Source organism: Acyrthosiphon pisum, chromosome A1, assembly GCF_005508785.2.
Source record: "Acyrthosiphon pisum isolate AL4f chromosome A1, pea_aphid_22Mar2018_4r6ur, whole genome shotgun sequence".
In the NCBI taxonomy this organism is placed as follows: Eukaryota; Metazoa; Arthropoda; class Insecta; order Hemiptera; family Aphididae; genus Acyrthosiphon; species Acyrthosiphon pisum.
In genome coordinates, this window is record NC_042494.1 from 44159096 (window position 1) to 44185465 (window position 26370).

At 30.2% G+C, this 26370-nt stretch overlaps 1 protein-coding gene across 4 annotated transcripts in view; it reads left to right on the plus strand.

The window, feature by feature from the left end:
* The window catches only part of LOC100160079 (tubulointerstitial nephritis antigen-like), a 42894-nt gene that overhangs the window by 6016 nt on the left and 10508 nt on the right, over window positions 1–26370 (plus strand). The window contains exons 1-3 of one of the 4 annotated variants that reach the window (XM_029487105.1): window positions 6882–6889; window positions 7037–7079; window positions 25707–25980. In XM_029487105.1, coding sequence (XP_029342965.1) covers window positions 7044–7079; window positions 25707–25980 — 310 coding nt within the window. In that variant the 5' untranslated portion in view covers window positions 6882–6889; window positions 7037–7043. Of the gene's footprint in view, window positions 1–6881; window positions 6890–7025; window positions 7080–19723; window positions 20191–25706; window positions 25981–26370 lie in introns of those variants that run through there. The other 3 variants (XM_016804843.2, XM_003244863.4, XM_001942871.5) reach the window with 3 other exon arrangements.

Sequence of the window (26370 nt, forward strand, 5' to 3'; positions counted from 1 at the left end):
CCATGACCACTGTGTGAGCACGCCCGTGTACATCATTCTTATCCCACCCGATTGGAATTTTGAAAATCGCGCACACAAAAATTAAGTATGTACCTAATTCGTATGAATTTTTCCGTTAGTTTTCAACATTTGTACTATTATTGTTCGGTAGAAATTACATTTACTTAAAAAAAAAATTAATAATCCTAAGAGAGCCCCACCCCTAAGAGAAATTTCGTTCGTGAAAACTATAATAACGTATTTATACGTACGTTTTTATATTATATTTTACTTAACGGCTAGACTAATTGCTATCGCCTATTTATACTTTCATATTTCTAATAGTGAACTAAATTATTACTATAATACCAATATGATAAAATATACATCGTAACTAATATAAGCTGACAGACCTTCTCCACTCAGAATTGTTTTTCGTATGCAATGATTTATCATTAAATTTCAATTTAACTCGTATATTTCATTGATGACCTACTTAATGACGAGATACACTCGAATCCTGCTGTACAAAAGAGCGGTTACTTACTTACCCAATTTTTTTATTTTTAAGTATTAAAAAATGTATGTTATTCATTCTATTTTCAAAATTATAAATTATAATGTTTACATATGGTGATCTTTGATCACGTTCATAATATATAATTTCATATAAATATTTTGAAATTATTAAATTGTCTTTTGTACCTTTTAAAATAAGCATTTAACATTTTAAAAATGTTTAATAATATAACTATAATACTATATAATAGTACCTACTTATCTTTATTTATAAATGTGAAAATCGTATTATTGTAATGGGATAGCCCTGGAATCTAAAAAACGAGGAAAAAAATTTTGATTTTTGGTGGGGCTGGGGTACACTTAATTTCCGCAAAACTATAATCGTACGAAAATTGAAAGTTGTACAAATTCATATAAATTACGTACCTAATAAATTACTGTTTTCTGTGATAATGATAAATCCAAGGTCGTACAAGTTTTGAAAATTTCTATACAAACTCATACAAATTACATATTAATAATTATTTGGGTAGGTATTACTGTATAAGGTGTATTACAAATGGGTGGTGCCAGGGTGATGTACGTGTCAAAGTGGACCAGGAATAACAGGATGAATGAATAACAATAATAATTATTGTATTCTAAGTTCGTCCAATTAAATGTTGTTCTCGCTTTATAATATGGTAGCATTGTTGATGATTCATTTATGAAGCGTATTTGCTCTAAATTGAATATTGGGCCGTGGATCATTGGCATTTTCCATGGAAAAATAGTGGGAAATACGTAAGCTTCGTATGTTTTTCATGATGCACTGTATCAAAGAGAGCGAATATTTGCTACGCGGGCATAAATCACATATTATTATGGCTAATGTAAAACTCCGAGTACCAATAATATATGTTATTTATGTATATACGTTGTTTATAATACAATTTCAACGACAGTACCTAAACTAATTGATTTTGTCGTTTGTATATATCTAATGATTCATACAATTATAATATATTACGTACAGTCCTCGTTATTGTGTACCTACTTAGTTAAATCGTGATTAAAACTCGGCAGCTAGATTGACCTATATTATAATATTATTATTACAATAGTAAGTAGGTACATATCATACATATAAAGGTACACTGCACATTATACGCCACTGTACGCCGTGCACAGATACTTTAATTATCGTTTTATGTCATCGCGCGTCTCCGATTAGCTGTTTCAATACGTATATACACACGGATTATAATGTATGCATTGATCGTGTAGTAGAAAAAGATAAAATAACAATTATTAGAAAGAATATAAAATGTACCTATTATAATATGTCTGTACATAATTATTACGTATCTGCATGCGGTAATCACCGGTTCACGGCCGTCGTCGTTCCATTCTTGAATGGATCGACGGTGGCCGCGCAAGTCGCTCTCATACCACGGTCCTGGTCGAGGGTTGACGCAGAAGCATTAATTGTAATCTCTTGTCAAACATCACGACGACTGTCTCTGGCCGCATATCTATGTCGATCCATCTGTCGTACGGACTGGAATATATCGCGTTTTGTTGTTTTGCAACCGGGTCAACCACGGAGCCTATGCTATATATTGTAGAATAACATATTATGATAATATGCCTAGGTATAAATATCATTATAGCGGTAAAAATAGTTACGATCTACAACACTCCGGTGGTCTACTCGGTATCCTTCCATGTCGGTGGGGTGCATTTGCAATTATATTCGTCGAGCGGAAGACTTTCACGGTTTCGCTCCTCAGGCCTATAATATATTTAAATGTTTTTATCAAACAGCTGTTGACGGCGGGCGTAACCGGCTTCTGTATTGCACGCTCAACGAACAAGTGAACAACTATCGTGTCACATATTATGTATTTTATCGGTTGGCTAATAGACGTCGTTGGTTTAAACGAAGTCCTCGTCAGTTTATCTAATAATATATTATTAAGTATAAATGTTTAATAATATGTATAGTAGCTAGTGAAGTGGCGTGTGGTATTATACTAACAGAAAAGAAAAAAATTTATACACAGACATGGAATATTAATAAAATGTCCAAAAATAATAATACCTATAAGTGGCCCGGTGTGGCGTGGTGGTTGTCTTCAGTCACAAAACGTGTTCTGAAGTCATGCATCAGTCGTTTTCACTAGTTCCTGGATGGACGACCTGGGTTTTAGTCACAAATCTTCACCAGCTACTAGATACCTATACACAAGTGTTCTAATCCACTGTAGCCGCAGTTAGAAACCTACTAAAAAATAACCACACAATGGCATATGCCCCTATGTTGCCGCGTGTTCATGATAAAAGTAATAAATAAAAATAATAATCCTTAATAAGTAAATATTAATAGAGTATACCTACCTAGGCATACATTTTTTAAAATGATTACTACGTTCGATATTTTTATAATTTCTAATCGATTGGTGTCATGTGTTTCAAAATCTGAAATACATTTTATTTAAGATAAAAGTTATAATATGTCACTATACTTAATGGGAAGTTTGAAATTGCTTATCTTTTTAATATTTCTTGGTAGTTTGAATTAAACTTGGTTGTTCCAATCAGCAATCAACCAATCATTATCACCTTTTATTTTATTATTTTTTATTTAGTGAAAATTAATATGCCCCAAAATAATTTATTTTGTAAATGTCAATTAGCTAGTAGGCTGATTCGAAAAGCTTGACGGTCCGGAACGGGCCCCTTACCCCTGCTTAAGAGTACTGATCATACGATATTATGATGTCGATGTCATAAATCATAATAGGTACAGCTGATATTTATAGGTATACCGTAAACGGTAGAACTTATGGTAGGTATGATGGGTAAATAAACGAACGTAATATTTAGCTTCGATAAGACGAAATATGTTTAAAGAGTTTGCAAGAAAGTGTTTACAGTTCGTAGTGTACATGTCATTTCGTAATTTATATGTATACCAGGTGATCTTGTATGATGTCGCCTGTGATAAATTAAATAATTCTAGTGGATTTAACCCTGTTGTAAGCTTCGTTAAGTGTAAACTAGGTACACATATTTTTACACGGTAATTTGGGTGATTTCTACCAAATATATAAATTTACATCCAATTATAATAAATATTTTATTTTCTGTAACCGATTTGCAACCCATTATACAAACAAAAAAAACATTTGTTTTTCGTGAGTTCAACAAATCGCTATGTGGACTCATATTCGAAAAATTGGCATCAACTTTCGATTTGCATATCTTCGAGTATCTATGCAGTACACAATTACCTGTGTACCAAATCCCAGAACCACGAGTGCGATAGAATTGATTGTGGATTACTTACACACACACACACACACACACACACACACACACACACACACACACACACACACACAAATTCAATCATTGCCGTTTATTAGTATAGACATTGTTTATAAATAATCATTTATTATACAACTATTATAATTTTATAATTATTTATTATAAAACCATTATAATTTATAAAATTACAATAATAATCAGTATTCCCGACATTGTAAGGCTCTGTCCGTGGGTGTTGTGTGTATAGAAGCTCTACGAGACTGGATGTATTTTTTCGGCGCGTCGGAACACGAACGCTTATCACCTGACCGTGATTTACGCGTCCGTTATCAACTCATGCGTATATTTTTACGGAGACCCAATTTCGTCCGGTGCCAAAAAAATTGCGGTGGCGTCGAAATTCGCCATTATACACCGTAGCAGCGGCACTATCCTCGGACAGACGCGGTCTTGCTGGCGATCGATTGGTAGTCGTCCAAATAGCTATTCTCTGTCGATCGATTCCGCACTATATAATCACATAGTGCATATTATTATATAATATATATATATATAGAATGATCCGTATAGGTATTCCCGGGTCGATTTGCGTACGGAGCGTTCCATTAGACAGCGCCTGCGTCAATAACAATAATAATAATTATTATTGTCTTAGTCCACTGTGTTGCGGTGCCTTTTAAATAATAATAATATATTATTCACGACACTGCACATTATATTGTTTACGCGCAAAAATTGACTTTGAGAATCAGCAGCCGTGGAAATATTATGACCACCCCGTGGCCAGCTGCATATCATAATGCGTATACTATATTTACAGAGATACTGTGGAGAGAGAAAGTTTGATAATAATAATTAATATTTAATAACAATATTGCGTTGACCGGATGTCGTACAGCGTGATAATATATTATATCGCCGGTAGTATAATATATTATCATAAATATACGCGTGTTGTACTCGGGATAGGTGCAACTAGGGCAAACTCGACACAATGTGATATTATTATGTGTGTAATATCACGATGACAAACGCGATTAATCCAAACGCGTGCACAGGTGTATTATTAATATATATTATTATTATTATTATATTATTAGGCATAATGTTTTCATTGTTGTGCCGGTGTATATAGGTATAGTTATAGGTAGTGTAATATTATAATGTGGCTATGGTAAATTTTCATCGTGACTTGTCAAAACACGGCGGTAGCGCTTATTGTTATATGTATATGCACGTTGTATACATATATTATTATATGCATATATGCTATAAGATGTATGCTCGATCGATGAATTGTTTTCTTTTATAAGTTTTATTTATAATTAAAAAAATTCAAGACATTAATACCTCGTATTTAATAGGTTGCAGTGAATTTTTGTATGGAAACTTTTTTCCGCACGGATCTCATTTCCACGACGAGAGTTTTTCGTTCGACGATTCGATGACTTCCGTACGAATTATCCTCGATTGCTAAACATTCTCCCAATAATTAGCTATCTATGTAAACTCTTTCTATGAAGATTACAATAAAAAAAGAATAATCCATTAATAATCCATATTTTAGCTTCTCAATGTATACAACACGCGTGGCGTTTAAATATTTTCAACAATTTAATTTACCTCCTTACGTCTGATAAACAATTATAAATTTAAGATAATACAGATCATCAGGGAAACTATTATTATACTATCATAATATTTTAGGTAAAATCTGAAAGTAATAGATTTTTTATTTAAAAATTAATTTCGATCGAATTCAGATGGTTTCGTCGTGTGTTAGATCCTGTGATATTTTATTTGCGTCTCGTTCTGATTCAGGTTCCATTAACTATTTCGGCTAATATGTGTTAATATGTTCTATTATAGTATGTTAAGCCCTGATAAATGGGCGGTTGTAAATTCCACCGATTGAATTCTCTCGCGTTTAATATTTAATAACGACTCGCAGTCGATACTGTTACAATGTACAAAATCATTATGAGACGTTTCTGTACATTTTTGCGAACGCCACTGTGCGATAAATATAGTACTATATAAAAATAAAAATACATATTGGTGATACGCTTTTGTGACTAGTGTAAATGATCAATGATTTGTATATTACATACCATGATGATATTACCCCCCTAGGTTCTGATTAATGGGTGCCCTTGTTTCTAATTCCATCTCTTTACATGTAATTTATAACTAATAGCCTCCCTTATACCATGGTCAAAAACAACAGCTTAATATTGTAGAACTTTGTAGTTTTCAGTTTTTCACACTTTAATAACTAATGCAAATCCAATAGGTGATACTGTATTAGCCAATAGGTAATGAGTCATTACTAATGACTAATGAACATAAATTGTATATTTGTATGAAATATATTTTATTTGTTTTATAATATTGTTTAATACATTATAATATATCTGCCATAGACTGCTAATTGCTATGTACATTTGTAATGAAATTAGAACTATTACTAAAAAATGTGCGAGACACTCTCTACGCAGTACGCCTGCGACAAGTATTGAACAATATTATAAAATAAATAAAAATATTACATACCTACTGTACCTATATTACTTATACCTATAATAAACAGGAAAAATTAGAAACTAAAATACCTCGTTTAAAAGGTCTATTTTAAACGCCTTAATATTTGTAAAATTAACTCTCAAGTCGTAAAAAAATCTTAAATATAGTACGTAAATTTTTTTTTAATGAAATTTAAATGTTAAGAGGACGTCACAAACTGTTTTGCGTAGTACAACTTTTCTCGCACCATATTTGTTTTAGAACTACCACATTTTCACAACACGTAAAGAAAACTTTATCTGTGAAACAGAGTGCTTTTTTTTAATACCTAGCACTATCTAATCATTTTTTACAAACAAATGAAAAAAACAAAAAAAACAAATGTTTAAAAGCAAATAACTTTTATTGTATTTATGTTACATAAAATATAGCCACGCTGTTGAATAGATAATTGTCTACCTACCCTAATTTTTACAGGTATATAGTTGGTGTCAGTAAGTTTAAAAGTTTAAAACCAATGTTGTGATAACCATCTGAATGTAGGAATAGGTAGGTAATTATTACATTTTCATCGGACGTTATGCTATTCACGTTAAACAACAAATAATTTTGTTCATGATTTAGATAAATACTATAATAGGTACCTACCTCATATCATAGTATTATTTAAAGATAAAATATTTTTTTAGCTCTAAATCAGCTGTAGCATGTGGACCCGATGGACGTTTCTCTTCGAGTATAAAGTAAGTAACATGATATTAGAAATTTTGTTTAGAAATTTTCATTTTTATTTTGTAACACAAGCGTAGTATGCATCACCTCAAACTGCAGAGTAAAAATATTAATTTGTAATTTTAACGAATTATTCGAATGAGTTCAAATAGAATTTTTTTGTTTCTTTTGGAAGGTTGATGGTGACACTATAACATTTTTAATTTTTGTTGATTTTTTTATTGAATATTATAACATTTGGTTTTTTTCAATCGTTTTACGGAATAGTGGAATATTATCTGAACCATAGGCTGAAATCGGGGGGGGGGGGAGAGGGCTTGAGGAGACTAAGCCACCCCAGAAGTTGAAAGTACAAGTCTTAACACTCTGACCTTCAACATTTTAAAGTGACTAAATATAATGATTCTCAATATTATAGCTTCACATTTTTTTTTTTAATATTTTAAAATAGTTTTTACTTTTTTGTCAAACTAAATTTTAATCTACATATCTACATATCATCTACATACTACACAGACACGACACACAGTACTTTCCCAGTAAACTTATTTTATTTAGGTAGTTGATTTATTACTATAAAATTTATATTGGTTGGTTATTATTTCCCGCGAGCGAAGTGAGTGGTTTATAAAATTGAGGTAAATATGTTACTGATACATTTTGTACGACTGTACGAGGTACCTCTTATGGATATCTTGACTTAATTTGAACCCTTAAATCCATCATTGGTTATAATTAAATTAAATTAATAACTTAATAACTTAATAATTTCTGTTTAGAATACTTTTAAAATGTTAAAGACAAAGTGCATGTTTTTATTTTTTTGTACTTTATTATGGTCAAATTGCTTAGTATGTCAAACTCTGTAAATTGTCTCGTTTAAATAAATAATTGCGAGTGGCTATAGCACAGTGGTACACTGGTACCTATAGGTGTAATGAGCATATTATAATACTCAGCCCCCCACCCCCAAGTCATCTCACCCCCCACACTACCACTAATATCGGCCATGATGATATATAACAACAACGATATACCTATAACTACCGTAATAATTCGTGTGATGATTAATATACTTTGTTTAGTCGCGTGCAGTAGGGCGATAGAGTGACCTTATGTACCTATCTACGCGCTGGCTATGTACATTGTATACCTATTTATAAGTACAATATGATATGGTTATAATATGTCTCAAGGACGAAGAAAATTGTATACGCGCGCGTCTTCAAACCAAAAACCACCTTCGGGGCAAAACAAGCAATATATTAAAATAATATAACATAATATTAATATCCCGCCGGTTTATTAAAGAAAGCAGCGTATTTGTTCTCCCCCTCGTTATTAATATAATCTCTGTGGACGTCATTGTACAGGTGCCAATAAAAGAGTTACGTCGTTTGATTAAATATAATATTATGATGAGACAGACGTGTGGGCCACGGAATGCGATCGGCTAGCAATATTTTTTGTAGTTGTTTAAAATTTGTTTTTAATTATATCACGCTGTGTATTCTAAGACCACCCGCGCATCTGCACCCGGGAGTGATAAAAAATGGAAAACTTTTTTCGATTCGGCACACAGCCAATTGATTTAAAACTTGATCGATCTTATACAGAAAGTATAATAAGATCATATCCTAATGGAGAAAAAATATAATATTTTGTTCATTTTAAATTGTAATTGTTTTTTATGGCAGAATGGCAAATATATACTTCTTACAATTCTTTAAATTTGACCAAAATATACATAAAAGTTGACTTATATTTGAAATAATTTAAGGAGTGTAATCAAAGAAAATTAATAATAAAAATTACCATACTGCAGTGAATATTGTTTTACATTTTGTTCATAAATAATAGTGATACACTCATAAGGAAAAATAATGCTCAATTCCAACTTTCTCGTTTTAGTCAGAAGACGAAAAAACCTTAATATTGTGTTAGTTTGTAGTTATTGATCATACAGAATATGTCTTTTCGACTTTCTTAATTAGTTCCTCAGGATGAGTCAAAACCGTTAAATAAAAAACTTACGTGTACCAGGTACCTACTTTAGAAACTGTATTATTAAACATATATTTTTTAATATGTAGTAGAATAGGCCCTCGTTCTTGTTAATGTCTGAAATGTATTCAATATAATTAATATAGTCATAGATTTTAATTTGATTGATTTTAAAGCAATCTATATTTATTTTGTTAATCAAATCCATTGTGACAAGACATTTTTTTTGTATTGAATATTGAAAACAAAACCTGTAAAATATATCTATACGAGTATGCGTGTTATCATTATATTTTGAACAACTAACTGGCTATATAATTGAATTTCTGATAAGTATACAAGGTAGTCCGTTTAGCACCTATATATACTCATTACCTATTTCAAAAAGTTAAAATATTATTTTTTCATAAATTATCCATTGATATCAGTGCAAACAATGCGAACCAACAATATTGAAAAAAAATTATCTTTTTTTACTATTTTTCATCGTTATGGTGAATGGAGTGGTGGACCAACATTTTACGGAGTAGGTATTTCTGTGCCTCTCCACCTTGCTCATCTATACTTATCAAATACTCATTTCGAAATATTTTCATAAAAGTTAAACTTTTCCAAAAGTGGCTGTCGTAGATACTCAAATCTCTACAACATAAGTTATTTTAAACATAATACTATATAATAGTTAAAATATATAGTCCTACAAGGTTGTTAATATAGCTGAATATGTTAAAATAACAACAATAAAAGTAATTTGGTTCATTATATACATATAGGTATACTGTTCGAGTTTAGCACGTCTTAAAATATTTTTTACGAACAGTGTTTTGCATTATTCTCATCATTACCTTCAGAGACTTTACTGCTTAAGTAATTATAATATCATCGTATAAATTCCAGCCGTAAAAATCACATTATGTGAGTCACGGCGTGCTCCTATAGTCCTATGTATACAACGGTAAGTTTCAATCATTTGCCCATCCATATCACGTCATGAGAACACTTAAAATTGAATAATGCAAATAATGATAGTTTTTTTGTTTTTAAAGTGATTACCTTCCTAGCACTACATAACTTATTTGTATTTTACCGTTTTCGTCTTGTCATCTTATACGCTCGTATATATTAAAATGTTTTAATGGACTCACACTAAGTCAATATAACATATTATATACTAATATTGTAAACATAAATACGTATTAACATATTATATTATAATATAATCATCGTTATTATACATACGGGTTATTTATTATAAATATTTGACTGTTGTCGTATTGTGTACCGAAACGAACCTACCCATATTATGCAAAACGACTATAACGCGCAATTTACAATGGTAGGTATATAGGCATAATATGTAATATCTACCTATCATTCGTAAAAGATAATTTATCGCTGTTGTCTCGTTCTCAACTCGACTTGACTTTAAACCGATGCGAATGATATTATTATAGTAAAAAGATTATCCCTCGAAACGACTGCAGTAGATATTTATTTCATACGATCCGTTCAAATATATAACCACTCGAGTCGATTAATTCTACAAAAGTGTACTATTGACAGTGTTTGCATTATAATATTCGGTATTTTGTTATCATCGATGTTCTTCGCGTCTTCTTACATAATATTTCTATCACGAGTTCAATTCGTCTGGACGATATTCGAATCGGGTCGTGCATAATATTTGATGATAAGTTAAAAGTTTTACACGCGATCACGCTAAAATTTCCCGATTTTGTTCCTCTTCTCAAAAGTTCGATAAGAGCGATGCTGTCGAATAAGAACCTATGCGAATGATATAAATTTGTAGTAAAAATATTATCCGTTGAAACGACTGCAGAAGATATTTATTTCATACGATCCGTTCAAATATAATATAACCACTCAAATCGATAATATTGATCGATTCTACAAAAGTAGGTATATACTATCGGCAGTGTTTATATTATAATATTCCGTATTTTGTTTTTATCGATGTTCGTCGCGTCTTCTTACATAATATTTCTATCGCGAGTTCAATTCGTCTGGACGATATTCGAATCGGGTTGAGCAAAATATCTGGTGATATTAAAAGTTTTACACGATCGCGTTTAAATTTCTCGATTTTGACCTCTTCTCAACAGTTCAATCAGAGTGATGCAGTCGAATGAGAACCACAAGCGGTGATAATAGTATTGTCAATTTGTGTCATGTACGTCGCGGTCGATCACAAGCTGACGCGCAAGTTCAAGGGTGGGCCACGTTACATTGACACCAATATAGTGTAATATATAGAGGTACCTTACTAATAAAGTAATTAACTATATGATTTCTGTTCTGCACATTACGGTTGAAGCGCAGCCATAAATATAACGCATAATGTATATCATCATAGCGTACACAATATAATATGACATAATATATATATAATGTTATCATATAGCTTGTAATGCGACCCATTAATGAAACAATTCGTAGCCCGTTAAGTGTTCAATATGTTTGTCATTCAAAGAAATTTAAAACCAGCAGCTATTGACTTAATTTCTAACTATTTGCAAGTCTTAATTTATTCCGAACGTTCTTGAATTGTCACGATATACTGATGGCTCACAAATCACTGTAGGTGATTTATTAATATATACGAGATCAAAACGTAAATACATGCGTGCACTCCGACCCCAGATTTGTTGAGCACGGTATTATTAATTTGAATTCACTCGCAACACGATAAAACATTTTATAATATCAAATCGGTAAATGGACGAAATTCCCATTTTTTTTTATGATTTTATAATTATATTTGGGGGATTTTGTCTTGTGCGCCTCCCATTGCCGCACATTGGGAGGATATATCCGGTTAATTTTGTCCCAGATTTTATAAAACCGATTACTCACATAGTAATAGAATATTATGATAATAAATTGTCGTTTATCGATACGTGTCGTAACGGCGATATTGTATCAGTGTAATATATTTCTCTTTATTTTATTTTTCGTTAAGACATGTTTGATATTACCTATTATGTAAACGTATTATAATTAACGTTGTGTGATTCCAATTAAGAGGACGCTACACGGAAATTTGTTGTCTCCGTCTTATAAGTGAGTAACATACCTGCAAACTTTACGCTCAGCAGATCACTTTCAGCTCCGTTAGTTTAAAAAATTGAGTGAATTAATTAATATAAATTATTATATTATAAATTAATTTAAAGGTAAGATCATAGGAAATCTCTTAGAATTTGTATTATATTTTAAATTTAAAGCGGGTTATGAGTATTTTAAAATTGTAAATTGTTTGTACCTACATCTTAAAATACTGATTACTCGCTTTAAAATTAAAATATAACAAAAAGCCTACGAGATGCCCTAGATAATAAATAATAATTTTACCTTTACATTTTATAAGAGATCAAATAATTTTATTTTTTAAACTAACGGAGCTAAACGTGATCTGCTGAGCGTAAAATTTGTAATGTAAGACGGACACAACAAATGCCTGTGAAGCATCGTCTATTAATTTTACTGATATTTTCATATATAAACCAAGTTACCCACTGTTTATACGGAAATAAGGATTATATAGCACAGTTTAATGTCATGGTAGGTATATTATATTGTACCTTTATAATATATTATAATATAGAATGAATCATTATTTCTATTTTCTGTTTACAGTTTGTAATGTTTGTGAATAAAATTGTAGCAGATAGTAACAATTGTAACAGAGTCATATTAATATGCGTTTATTTTTAAAATTTGTTCGTACTTCGTACATCGTTAATACCTATATGGCTATATCCTTTTACTTTCACTGCAATATTCATAAATCCATTATATTACACTATGAGTTATGTTGGTAAAGGTATATTTTATTATATGCACATTGACAACAGTTTAACATTGATAATTTAAAGATATCGACATGCTGTATCATCGTTATACACTAGTATATGTCTTAGTATAGTTGGATAGTACTTATAGCTGAACTTTTATTATATAACTTATTGGATTTCAGAGTCGTTGACTTGTTGATTTAAAGATATTATTATTGACACTGTACAGCATAAAAGTACCTATATTGATTTTTTTATTCTAAAAGTATAACTTTTGCGTAGGTGTGTGTACTTGTGTTCAGTGACATACCAAATATATGTCTAAATGATGCTGACCTACATTTTAAAGTGAAAAATTATTCATCTACTAATAACTTAGAAATAATATCTATGGATCGATGGACGATGACTGAAGGTGTACATAAAACCTATCTGCAGTCAGTGGCGTAATTAGGAATTTGTCCTGGGGGGGGGGGGGATATACATTTTTTTTACACACAAAATATTAAATTTTCAAGTATACATTGGTGAGTATATAATATAATATATAATACTATTAAGGCTCTGAGGAGGATCTATCTCCCTCATCCCCTCCCCTTAATTAGGCCCCTGCCTGCAGTGATATACTGAATTGGACTTGAAATCAAAAAAATTTCTGTCAGTGCATTTACAGTTCACAAATGTCAAATATAGTGAAAAAAATTCAATTCAAAAAATGATTTATTATAAGTTTACATAGATATAAAATCAAGTGGATCAAGTGGTTTTTGTAGTAAATTAAAAATAACTGTGTACTCGAGACAAAAAGTTGAAAATGAAACATACATAACTAACCTATACCTGCGGTGTATTGATATTTACGATATCTGAAGGCGTATTGTATTAATATTATAATCTACTAACTGTATTATATAAAATACATATCTCAACCTGATTTTGCTCTAACCCATCATTCAATGCACATATTTTTTCGCGTCAATAACAACACCGAACACGCCATGGTGAATACATTATATAGGTACACGTTGTATTTCGCATTAAAATAATATTACCTACATATGCGTCTGCTAACGACCTTGGCGTACCTCTGACGCCAGCTCGCGACTATTATAATAATATGATACATCGCCACTATATATAATAATATAATATATATATATTATATAGATATACACATACATAATATATATATATTATTATTAAACAGGCGGGTTCCAGCCGGCCGTCATTCCTATTTGATTTTCGTAGGTTCAACCGCTTATGGGCGCGTGTCTAAGTAATATAATAATACTGTAATAGGTAATAATGATATATTATCGTCCGCTGAACACACCGCTGCAACCATGATGGCATACAAATCATTGTTATTGATTGTTTTTATTTCTTTCGTTCGATTTCTGAAGCACAGCTCTTTTGGTACCGTTATTATTATTATTATTATTTTTTTTTTTTACTATAGTATCTCTGGCGCCAGACGAATTATTGTTTAATTTAACCGTTTATGTTTTGGAATTCCGACCGAGAATGGTATTTCATAACTAGGAACTGTGTACGGCGGAAACGCGAAGTACGCAAAGCAGGAAGTTATGCGTATAATATTATGGTAATAATGTGTGTGCACTGCACTATCTATATGAAAACTATGTGATGGGTCACGTCAATTCTTCGATTATCTGCAGTGGTAAAAAAGAATCGAAATCGTAACTAAAATATATTAATATATTATCATAGGAAAAAAGCCGATTCCGAGATTTTATGGATTTAGTGTATCCCATAAATCATGTATAATTATTGTTATAGCCATTAAATATTGACAACCATCATGTACATGGGAATGCTAATATGAATATGTAGGTGTGATAACGAATAATTTATGGAGATTCACAGCTTGGTTTCCCAGAAAACGATGAAAAATATAATACAACTATATAGTTTCAAATCTGTTTTTTAATATTCATCACTTATCAGCGTTCGAAATACTGATTTCTTTTTAAAAATCAATTAAATCAATATAATAATATATAATCGAAAGTAAGTCTTAAAAAATTATACTGCGCAGTAGACTTTTTGGAAAACTATAATTTAATACAATGCACGGTAGAATCGAGCTACCGAAGCACAATTATTCAGGATCATTAAAATAATATACCGATCCCTAGATAAATTTCAAACTTATCGTGACAGTCGAAAGCAGTTACAATACCCTTTGTAATTAAAAAGTGCGACCGCCAATATTAGAATAAACAATGTAAATAATAATAATATTAAAAACATGTTGTACTTATATAGTAACATAACGTGTGCTACGATTGTTGTGGAGTTTAGGTCACAAACGCACGACGGAAAAGTGAAAACGTTAAACAAACGGATACAAGCGACAATTAAATTTAAAAGGTAATCGGTCGTATACTACTGGATTATAAAAATGTTTACGGTTTTTTAATTCATACATGGTCGTATGATTTATATAATAAAATCGTAATGCATGACCACGACATCGACGATCCGAAGCAATCGGTCGTGGAAATGTATAATAAATAATAATATAGAACCAATAATGTCAAACTCCATTCAAACACATATTGTTTGGTATTGGGTATATTGAAACCCGTTAAATCGAACAATGTGATCAATTCAGCTGAAAAGGAAAACCTATCGAGTTATTAAGTGTCAGATTTCAGTTTTATCAAACACGAATTGTTCTGTTTAACCTCTAGAACAAAATTAATAATAATCTTTGATACTTAAGTCATTTCAATTTACTTAATAAATATAATATATAAAACAAAATTGTTTTAAAATATATATACCTACGTAGATAAATGTTGTAGACAAAATGAAATAAATAATATTATATAATACCCGTAGTTATAAAGGTGATAATACAGTAGAGTCCCGAGAACTCGAAAAACTAGACAACTTGATTTTTTTTATGTCCTTGAAGTTAGGTTAGGTTCAATTCGAGTTAGTATCTCGAAACGATTTTGTATCTCCCTTCAACTACGAGTTATCGCAAGTTGACTGTAAATTGGAGTAGGTATTTGGTAAATAAAATAATAATTTTTTTCTAGATCTATAGCAGTCGGTTTGATTCTAAAATGCAGATGTTCAATTTTATATGTCCTAGACAGTCCAAAATATTATTATTATTTGAAAATAAGCGTATTATAATTCTAGTTTGCATAATAAATACGTCGTACCTACTCGGCATCATAAAATATAAAATATAATCTCATTTTACTATCGATAGTCATTTGGTACTTGTAACTTTTTAGGAATGTCGTCAATAATATAGTCTTCGGCTGGACTGTTAAACACGTATTTAAAAATGTGCAGTATTCATTAACTATATATTGTACGTATCACGTCCGTTTGAATATTATCATCGGTGTTTTAATTATACGACAGTGGAATGGCATATTATGTACATGCGGGCGAGGCGAGAAATCTCGCGAGTCTTGTGTGACACATGTGCGAGGGCAAACTGTTGTTATTGCTTGTCTTTAATCCCATCGCGAGGACCATAATCGTTATGAGACCGTGATGAATAAAAAATAATAAATTAAATATCATGAAAAACAACAACACCGTCATACGGAAAATAACTGGCCGCATAACAAGTGTACCTACCTAGCTACTGTTTAATAATAACATATAACGCGATCGTGGAAGTTTTCGGCAACAAGGGAAATACGGAGGCCTTTAAGACCACTATGATAACTGTAGTTACTATAACGTAAAGTCATATTAAATTGGGTCGTTATAGCGTTATGCTGCAGTCCAATAATTATTAACGTTTACTTTACGCAACACGCGGTGCATATTGTAAATTGTTCAATTCGAAATAAATACAATTACTTTTTTTAATCGAAAACTTAAACAAGGCGTGTACGCTTAGTACCTATTATACCTAGCTACTGTTTAATAATAACATATAATAAATTGTATAATCAACGCGATCTTGGAAGTTTTCCGCGACAAGTGAAATACGGAGGCCTTTAAGACCACTATAATAATATGATAACTGCAGTCACTATAGCGTATAGTAATATTATATTGGGTCGTTGCTGCAGTGCAATAATTATTATCGCAACCCGCGGTGCATGTTTAATTCGAAATAAATACAATTATTTTTTTTTAATCGAAAACTAAAACATCCGCATGGTTTTATTACGCAAATAATAATAATAATGGTCGAACGCATATTATTATATTATATTATTATACACCGAGACTGGGGGGAAGGACGTTTATTTTATCGGACAAAAATAAGTTATTTTTTTCTATCGTCTAACTGAACGGGTCACGATTAGTTTTTATGGTATTTGTTCTGACAGAGATAGATGTTTAAAAAATAATAGTTTTGTATTTTAAACATTAATTTTGTTTGAAATACATTGCCAATTTGTTTTGCACCTATATCAAATTCACTCACCAATGATTAAATGACCCACATTTTACTTTGTATTACTAATATAGTAATATTTTATACCAGAATACAACATAATACACTAGCACAAAATAAAATATTACCATTATATATTATAGGTAGGTAGTTCAAAATAATATATACCTATACCATTTAGACGGGTTTTTACGGTATACCGTTTAACAAAATAATTTAAAAAGACCGGTACACTGCGGTATGTACGGTATACCAAAAATACCGTCAGCCCTATGTTAATATAAATAGCCAGTGAACATTTCATGTATCTACAGTAATTTGTTTTAGAGTTACACCAAAACCCAAAATCGATTTTGTCGAAAACCGATTTTGCGTAAAAAATCCCGTTTTTCCTGCGCTTTCGAAAGCTATTAGGAATTTTTGACCCCCCAAAGTACCAACTAGATTCACTTTCCTATCAGAAAAGATATGTTGAAGAAAATCTAAGCATTTCTACTGTCCTAAAAGGTGATGACAGACACAAAAAAAATTTTAAATTAAAATTAAAAAAAACACACATCATTATAAAATCAATATAATCTTCGCTCTGATCAGAATCTAAAATATTATCTAGGACGTCTCAAAAGATTATTTTTTGATTTATCAATTTTGAAGAATGTTATTAAATAGTCTTTAAACTTTAAATTTTAATTAGACAGAGTACACGCATACATAATAATAGCTAATAACTAACTTACGTAGCTAAAATAAATAAAAACAAAACTTTTCTAATATATTTGACGCATTTTGAGCAACATTTTATATTTTATATTTTTTTAGTTTTTTTTGCTATAAATGTCGATTGAAAATGTGATGTAAGGTAAAAATCTTTGAAAATGTAATACAAGGTCCTTCATGTGTTATTAATATACTAATTAGTATAATTTAACAAACATACATAGTCACAATATTTTTTTTATAAGCTGTTTAAATTAGAAATTTACAAAAAAATTATCTAGTTAAAAACCCATAACATTTTTAATACTCATGTAGGTACTTACTCAAAATTTAAAATTTAAGGTTCCTCGTAAGTAATTCTTACGCTAGATCCAAACATTTCTGTATTTAAATTAAAATATAATTATTATTATACTTATCTATACCTAAAAAAGTATTGTTTTCATTTATTTTTTATTGTTAGGTATATGTTGAAAATAAAAATTAATCTTCTTTATACATTATACATATAAAATTAAAATAAATAAATAAACAAATGTAATTGTGAAATTAATATTTTGGTCGTTTATTATTATATTTTGTTGCAATGGAATTCAATTGCATGTTATTTATCATAGGATTGTCTAAACAGTTTTAACTTTCAATTTTCTCGTGTTACAATATTGTGTATAAAGACTATTTTCAACATAATAATGGATTGTCAACAAATTAACACAACTGTGACTTTGGGTTCGCACGGCAAGGCTGCTGATTGAGGAGAACATGGTATTATGCATTTAGATATGCTCCCTCGTCCAAATAACCCGCTGGAAATTTGGAAAAACATGGTTGAGAATATTATAAACAATAATTATTGTCAGTCAAATAGACAATAATTGACGATTAATCGAATACACAGATACTCAATTTGGTGCAAATTACACACTATTGTCGACTACTAATTTTTACACTATTTTTGACCTACGATGGTGCCAATTACATGCCTTTATTTTTGTTGCAAATGAATTAAATTAGTCTTAAAGTTTTAGAGTCATCAAGCTAAGTTAAATTACTTAGCAGACTATTTTAACATAAATTATATCTATATATAGTTCAAAGACTTAGCTATATCACAATTCTTAGAGTCTTTTTTTTATACTTGGCGTTTTTTTTACATGGAGTGTTTTTGTTGGGATAATATCATAGACCTATTAACTAAAATATTTAGTTAAGTAATAGGTCAATGGATAATATATACCTAACTTAGAAGGATAATATTATAGACTTGACAAATGTGAGTGTAGAGTTCTGTTGGTAATAAAATAAAATTTAAAAACGTGATAAATACCTAACCTAACCTAACAATATTAGAAACAACATTATATAATTACATATTTTTGCACTTTTGCATAATATTTTAACGACTTAAAAAATATATAACTATAATACCTATTGTATAAAAACGATGCGTCTTAGCTTCAAACACGTCGACGGATGAATAATCCCACCCCTCCGATGTATACCTAGGTATCAGAGTAACACGAAACACTCACACTCTTTTCAAACGACACGTCGTAGTCTTGCTCCGAAACACTGACTTGCTAATAATAATGATATTGCTGTCGCCGTGGCGCCGACCACGCAACGTCTATAAAATGTGTTTAAGAGGTAGTCAGCAAACAATGGCGCTCGTCGTCGCATGTTATTAAAATATAATATTATTATTATATCTTCTTTACAATAGAGAGGTATATGTGTGTCATTCGTAGACGGACATAATCTGACGATTATTGCACTTTCCACGCCGACGCCGCCGTCTATTCCAAGACTATCCGCCTAAACGACCGCGCTGAATATTTTATTTTTCATATTTATTTTTTCATTTTATACGACGTCGCTGTTATAATACAAAATACTATTAATATCGTTACTATATTTCGATATCTCCGCGCATCATCTCACAGTCGACTATTCTGCCACGAGTTATATATTATAATATTATCACGGTTGTTATCGTCATGGCTGGAAATTGGAGACATAATCGATTACATCTATAGCATCATACAATAATTATTATTACTATGTAGTGTATCGCGTGTCCGTGTGTATGTAGCGGGCGCGCTTTTTGTGTGTATGCGTGCGTGAAATAAAGATTTTTAATAATTGGAAGTTATTTAAGCTGTTCGATTTGACATCAATTCGGTGAGTAATACAAATAACAATCTATCTCATAATAGATGTGTATAATAAACTGTAAAATATGTGATTGGGGAACCTTAGTATAGATACAACATAAAATATGCAAAGAACATTTAACGCCAGTGGAGCTGGTTAAAATTTTGAAACAATGACGCTAATAACGATTTTAATCGAATTATCAGGAGATTAAAAAAAAAAAAATCGGATAACGACGGTATGGTAGTATAATAACGCAATTTTATTGGGAAAACTAATTTCATAATCTACCTATTAGACAAAATAAGAATGATGATTGAGTTGCGACACTCGACAAAACCGCAATGGATATCTAAATATCACTTTAATAGCCTACGATAGGCGTCTTGGATAATATTTGCACTTCACAGTTTGCACGTTATGTTTATTCAGAATAAGTATGGTATTAAAAAGTCGATGTCTTTTTAACACAACGAGAGGCACATTGGAAAGCTATTTTAATTGGCTTGTTTTTGTGTTGAATTTGGAAGGTTTTATCGTTGATTATCAATCGGTTATTACTTTTTCGTTATTTTATAATGTATAGGATACTTCACGCAGTTATTATTGTGATTATTTCCTTAGAGATATTATGCATGATTATAATATTATAATATATTTGAACAAATTTTTTTCTGGATTCCAACTTCCTAAAGTTCATTACACTCTAAGCCATGAGTCGGCAACGCGTACGGCCCTCACATAGCAATTTTATCCGGCCCACGAAGAAAATTTATGATTTTTATAAACACTGCCAACTGAGATAGTATCGATTGAAAACGACGGATTAAAACTTGTTTGTTGGTAGACACCATGTTAAATTAATAAATCTAACAGTCGTCAACTTAAATAAATTCAATTCGATATGACTATACAGTATACATTTTTGTTTAAAATAAAATAAAATGATACAAATTTGAAATGTATATTTATTTTTTTGGCCTTTTACATTAATAAGGTTGCCTACCTCTGCTCTAAATCAATATTCAAAAGTATTTAGTACAAAATATCTAAAAATGTCGTAAGTATATAATATATTAGATAATATTATTGTTTTATTTTTCCACTTTTAAAATGAGATTATGAGAATTTAAAGAGATTTTAATGCGTATTTCTAACATTTTTTTATTTTACTTTAGATAGAATTTGATATTAATTGTTTGAATAATATATCTAGACAGATAACCAATATTGTTCTCAAGTACCTACTTACTTATGAATAAATCAGAACATTCAAATATTTAAAATTATTTAATTTATATTGATAATATGTGTGCAATATTCTAGGCAGATCAAATAATAACAATAACTATAATAATTATAAAAAAAAACAATTTAAGTTATAAACAATGCATAATCAGTTAGCCCACTTTTTTCGTATCCATTTGTAGGTACTTAATCCTACAATATGCGATTGTCGAAAAACAATAACGGTTAGGATGGTTAGGTAGATATTTTATAATAATATGGTTGATGGGTTTTAATTATGTTTTAGCGTTTGAAATTAAAATACAACGTTAAAATATTATGACTTTCATATTTTTTCTGTTAACATCAAACAATGTAAAAAACCAAATATGTAATACCTATTCAATATTTATGATTAATGTATGGACAATGGACATTTTGCAATTATTACTATTTAGAATTTTTAACATGTGAAAATACATACATACATCAAGTATACTTATCTTTGGTTATTTTTAGTAGTACATCAATTATTATTATAATATAATTATTATTGTTTCATTTACTATTTGAAACCCTGAAAAGTGATTATAAAAATCAAAATTTCAAGTGGCTCACATTTGACTTTATGTTGAATAGAAACTAATATAAACATTTAATTTTATCAAAAATCTTCAATTTTGTCATTTTCATTTAAGAAAAAAATTCTTGGTGTGCTGAGCTTGTCCTCAAACAAAAGTGATACAAATTTGATTATTCCTAAAATGCATGTTGACGTGTTGTAACCATATATGTACCTAATACCTACTAGTATATAAGGTCTATATGGTTGTAACTTCCCTCTACTGCAGATTAAGAAAAAATTTAAAAAAATTTAAAAAAATTAAATTATTACAAAATTACAAAAAATAACTAAAACCGTATGTGTAATTTCGTCAACATTTTAACATAAAATAACTATAAAAAAAAACGGCTTTTTATATTTTTTAGATATTTCAGTTTCAGAATAACCTACTTACGTTTTAAATTTTCAATCCTTAGCTACAAAATTCGAACTTTAAATGTCTATAAAAAAAAAAAGTTGCCTATGTATTTTTAATATTTTTCAACTGCTAATGTAACAATACATCAATGGCTTTGTATTACATTTCCAAGGATTTTGACCAAACAAATAATATTTCATTGACATTTATAGAAAAGAAAACTAAAAAAATTCAAAATTCAAAATGTCCGTACAGCTCTAAACTAGTCAAGGTATTTTGAGAATATCAAGTATAAGAATTGATAAAATAAACATACGGTGTAAATTTCAAGTGTTTACGATTAGGTTAATTTACAACAAAATAAGAAAATTGGTACCTACATGAGAAATCGAGTGAATATCCAATGTGGTAAAAATTTTAACTTCAAACGCTCATAAAAATTTAATTTGACTTTCTGGTTGATATTTTTTTTTTGGATAAAGGTAAACAAACTTATGAGGAATCTTATATTTACATTTTCAAATATTTTAATATTTAAATAGAAAAAATGTTATCAATTTCTCACTCAAAATAATTTATACGATTTCGTGATTTTTACGTTTTTTGCCAAAATTTGAATTTTAAATACTTATAAAAAAAATTATAGCTATATATTTTTAATATTTTTCAACTACCATTGTAACAATATTATGTTGGGAGCCTTATTGACATTTATAGAAAAAAAAAAACTAAAAAAATTGGGAACTGAAAATGTTCGTACACAGATCAACACAATAATCAAAATGCTGCTCCGCTTAGAATCTAAAACATATTCAAATTAAAGGTCTTCCAGTAAAAATATAAAGCGTTAAAATTAAATTTGGATACACTGTACCTATAGTGATAACGATGCAAGTAGGTATTATGTCATTTAGTATAACAATAAAACATTATCTTAAGTGCCGCGAGCCGTTAAATATTAAATGTATATAATGTTTACGCCGTATAACTTGCAGCCAAATTAAGTATATATTATACATGTTATTTTACACAATATACGAGCATAAAACCAATGTAAACCTACGTCAGAGATGACTGTATACATAATAATAATTATTAGAGGTAGAGGTAGTCTGTGATTTTTGAATATGAGTAATATGCATATACAATACATTTATATACGTATTCGTGTAGGTAGGTATATAATATGTAATAACATTTATTTAACTACTATATTTTATTTTATTCCTCGTTATATTGTATTTATAGTTATTCATAAAAGATAAGCTTACCTAATATCATACTCAAGAAATGGCGAAATATTTTTGTTTTCATTTTTATAGTAGGTATATTACTAAAGGTTGGATATAATATAGATAATAATATACCTACTAATAATTTTATGATAAAATATAAAAGTTAAATATAAAAAATGTATCACATAAAATTATTTTAGAAGGTGTAATGTGTATAGGCTTTTATATTTTAGGCAGACGTACAGCAAACCATTTTGGTGTAGTATCATTGATTATCAAAAAATGATAATTAATAGAGCATTACCTAATAGTAAAGAGATTTTTTATGAAAAACTAATTTAATATGGTAATACGTTGACGATGGAACTTCCTGCTCCTGCAGATAATTATGTTGTGAAAAATAATTTAATGGGTAGGTATAATATTATCATTATTCTTCATTGTTTAAGGAATATTTTGGAATAGTTAAAAATAATGGAACTATAAAGTAAAATTTAACGATAAATTAGCCAGATAATCTTTAAGTTTAAATATACACGACATACGTTATATAATATGAATTTTTTGGTATCGGGGTATGTAGTGGTTTCTGAAAGTTTTCTAACAGAGTTTTTTTTTGACTTTTCCAATTTTTTTGTCATTTATTCGAAAATTAAGTGGCCATACATAGTAATATACATATATTTATTTGTGTGTGACATAACTGGGTCATTATCTTTAAGGTTTAATTATATTTTTATAATTATATGAATAATATATTGTTCAAACCTATAAATACATATTAATTTTATAAATAATATATAAAAAGAATTATATTAAATATTTAAACTCATTTTCCTATTTATAAGTGATTTAAAAATAAATAAAAATTAATTTGTATACTCAGTGTACGTGAAAAGTTGGCTATTCGGGTGGGTGCGTTTAAGTCATGTGAATCATCGGGTAGAAAAAAATTATTTGGCGAATAAAAGTTCGAATTTATGAAATTGACCATGACCCAGTAATATTAAGCTCATATAAGTATGCTCCAACAACTTCAGTTTATGTTGAACGATAATTATTGTCAATTTACAAACATTGACGGATACACATCATAGCATCATTAAATAAAATATTGAATACCACTCTAGTTATTATTGTTTCGTAGACGACTGCCTACTGAATTACGTATAAACATAATACTATTGTACGTACGTGTTGAAAAAAAAGTCTGACTGTCCAAGATTGGTTGCTAAATTTCGAAAATGTAGTTTTGTTATATAAACCAAAAAAAGCGGGTAAGTGGATATCGCTTTGCTGTACAGTAGGTTACAAGTGGGTCACTGTATAATGGATTGTATTAAATTTTAATTCAATGATATCATATAATTGTATACGAAAAACGATTCTGAACGGAGATGGTTTGTCAGTCTGGATATTTTATATTGTTATTATATTTTATTATAGTACAGAATGAAAACTATTATATAGATTTGTCATTAAGAAAAGCATTATTATTATAATTATGTACCAATTTTTTATATAATATGTAGTACATCATGATATCAATTAAAAGTTATAAAATATGTTTTAAACTGTCTACCTTATTCATTTGAATTATGATTGATAATACACGTTTACGTGTTAAAGAAAATCAAATCATGTCATTATTCTATGTATAGGTAAAAAATGATGAGACTTTTAACAAGTAAAAAAATGTAAATGTAACATATTATTTTATATAATATTTAGAACTTAATACTTTATTTTTAGCTAATATAATAATAATTCGGGGGACGGAGTGGCCGAGCGGACTAACGCGTCGGTTTCGACGCACATCGTTGCCGGTTCGATACCTCGACCGTGGGTGGCATTTTTCTTCGGACAAGTCACGGTGTCCGGAGAACAAGTGCCGCCATCCCCCACCCGGGAATTGCAGATACGGGTGCCCACTTGAAAATCTGCCAAAACAACACACACATGTTTACACCTTATAGTACCCTCCCCCACAGTTTAAAACCACCCAATGGCCCAAGTTGTCGTGGGTTAATTAATAACAAAAATAAATAAATAAAAATAATAATTTGTCTGACACGTTCGGGTTTTTATTATGTTACAGATGACGACGACGCCCGCCGTGGCCGCTATGATGGTGGTGGCGTTGGGTTGCGCGGCGGCGTTCGAATACGCTCCCGACCTGGCAGGCCAGTACTGTTCGACCAGGCCAAGAGGTTGTTGCAAAGGCCGACAGGACGACTGTACCGTACCTATTCTGGACACGTTGTGCTACTGCGATGACTTTTGCAATCACACCCGGTCCGAAGACTGTTGTCCCGACTTCTTGCCTTTTTGTAAACACATAAATGTTCCTTTGCCTCCAGCGCCTATCAAAAGTGAGCAGACCTATCTCAACACAACTTAACCTTATTGTATAAATGTATATAATATACATAAATAAACATGTATAGCAAGCATGCAATAGACTGGGTTGATATATACCTCTTTTTTGGCGTCAATGCGTCATTTAGCCCCCAGCCACTATAAACAATTTAATTTAATTATATATCATCACGACATCTCATAATACAGGTAACTGTTGACGGCTGAGTTACACAGGTACATAATATATTGCAATGTTTATTATATTATAATATCATACAAAGGGTAAATGTAAACTGGGTCCGCGATTAGCATTTTCGTTGTAAACTCTTAACTTAGCCGGGTGATTACAGGTGGGCAATAAAAATAGTCGATTGAATACTCAGCCCGATAATTTTAACGTC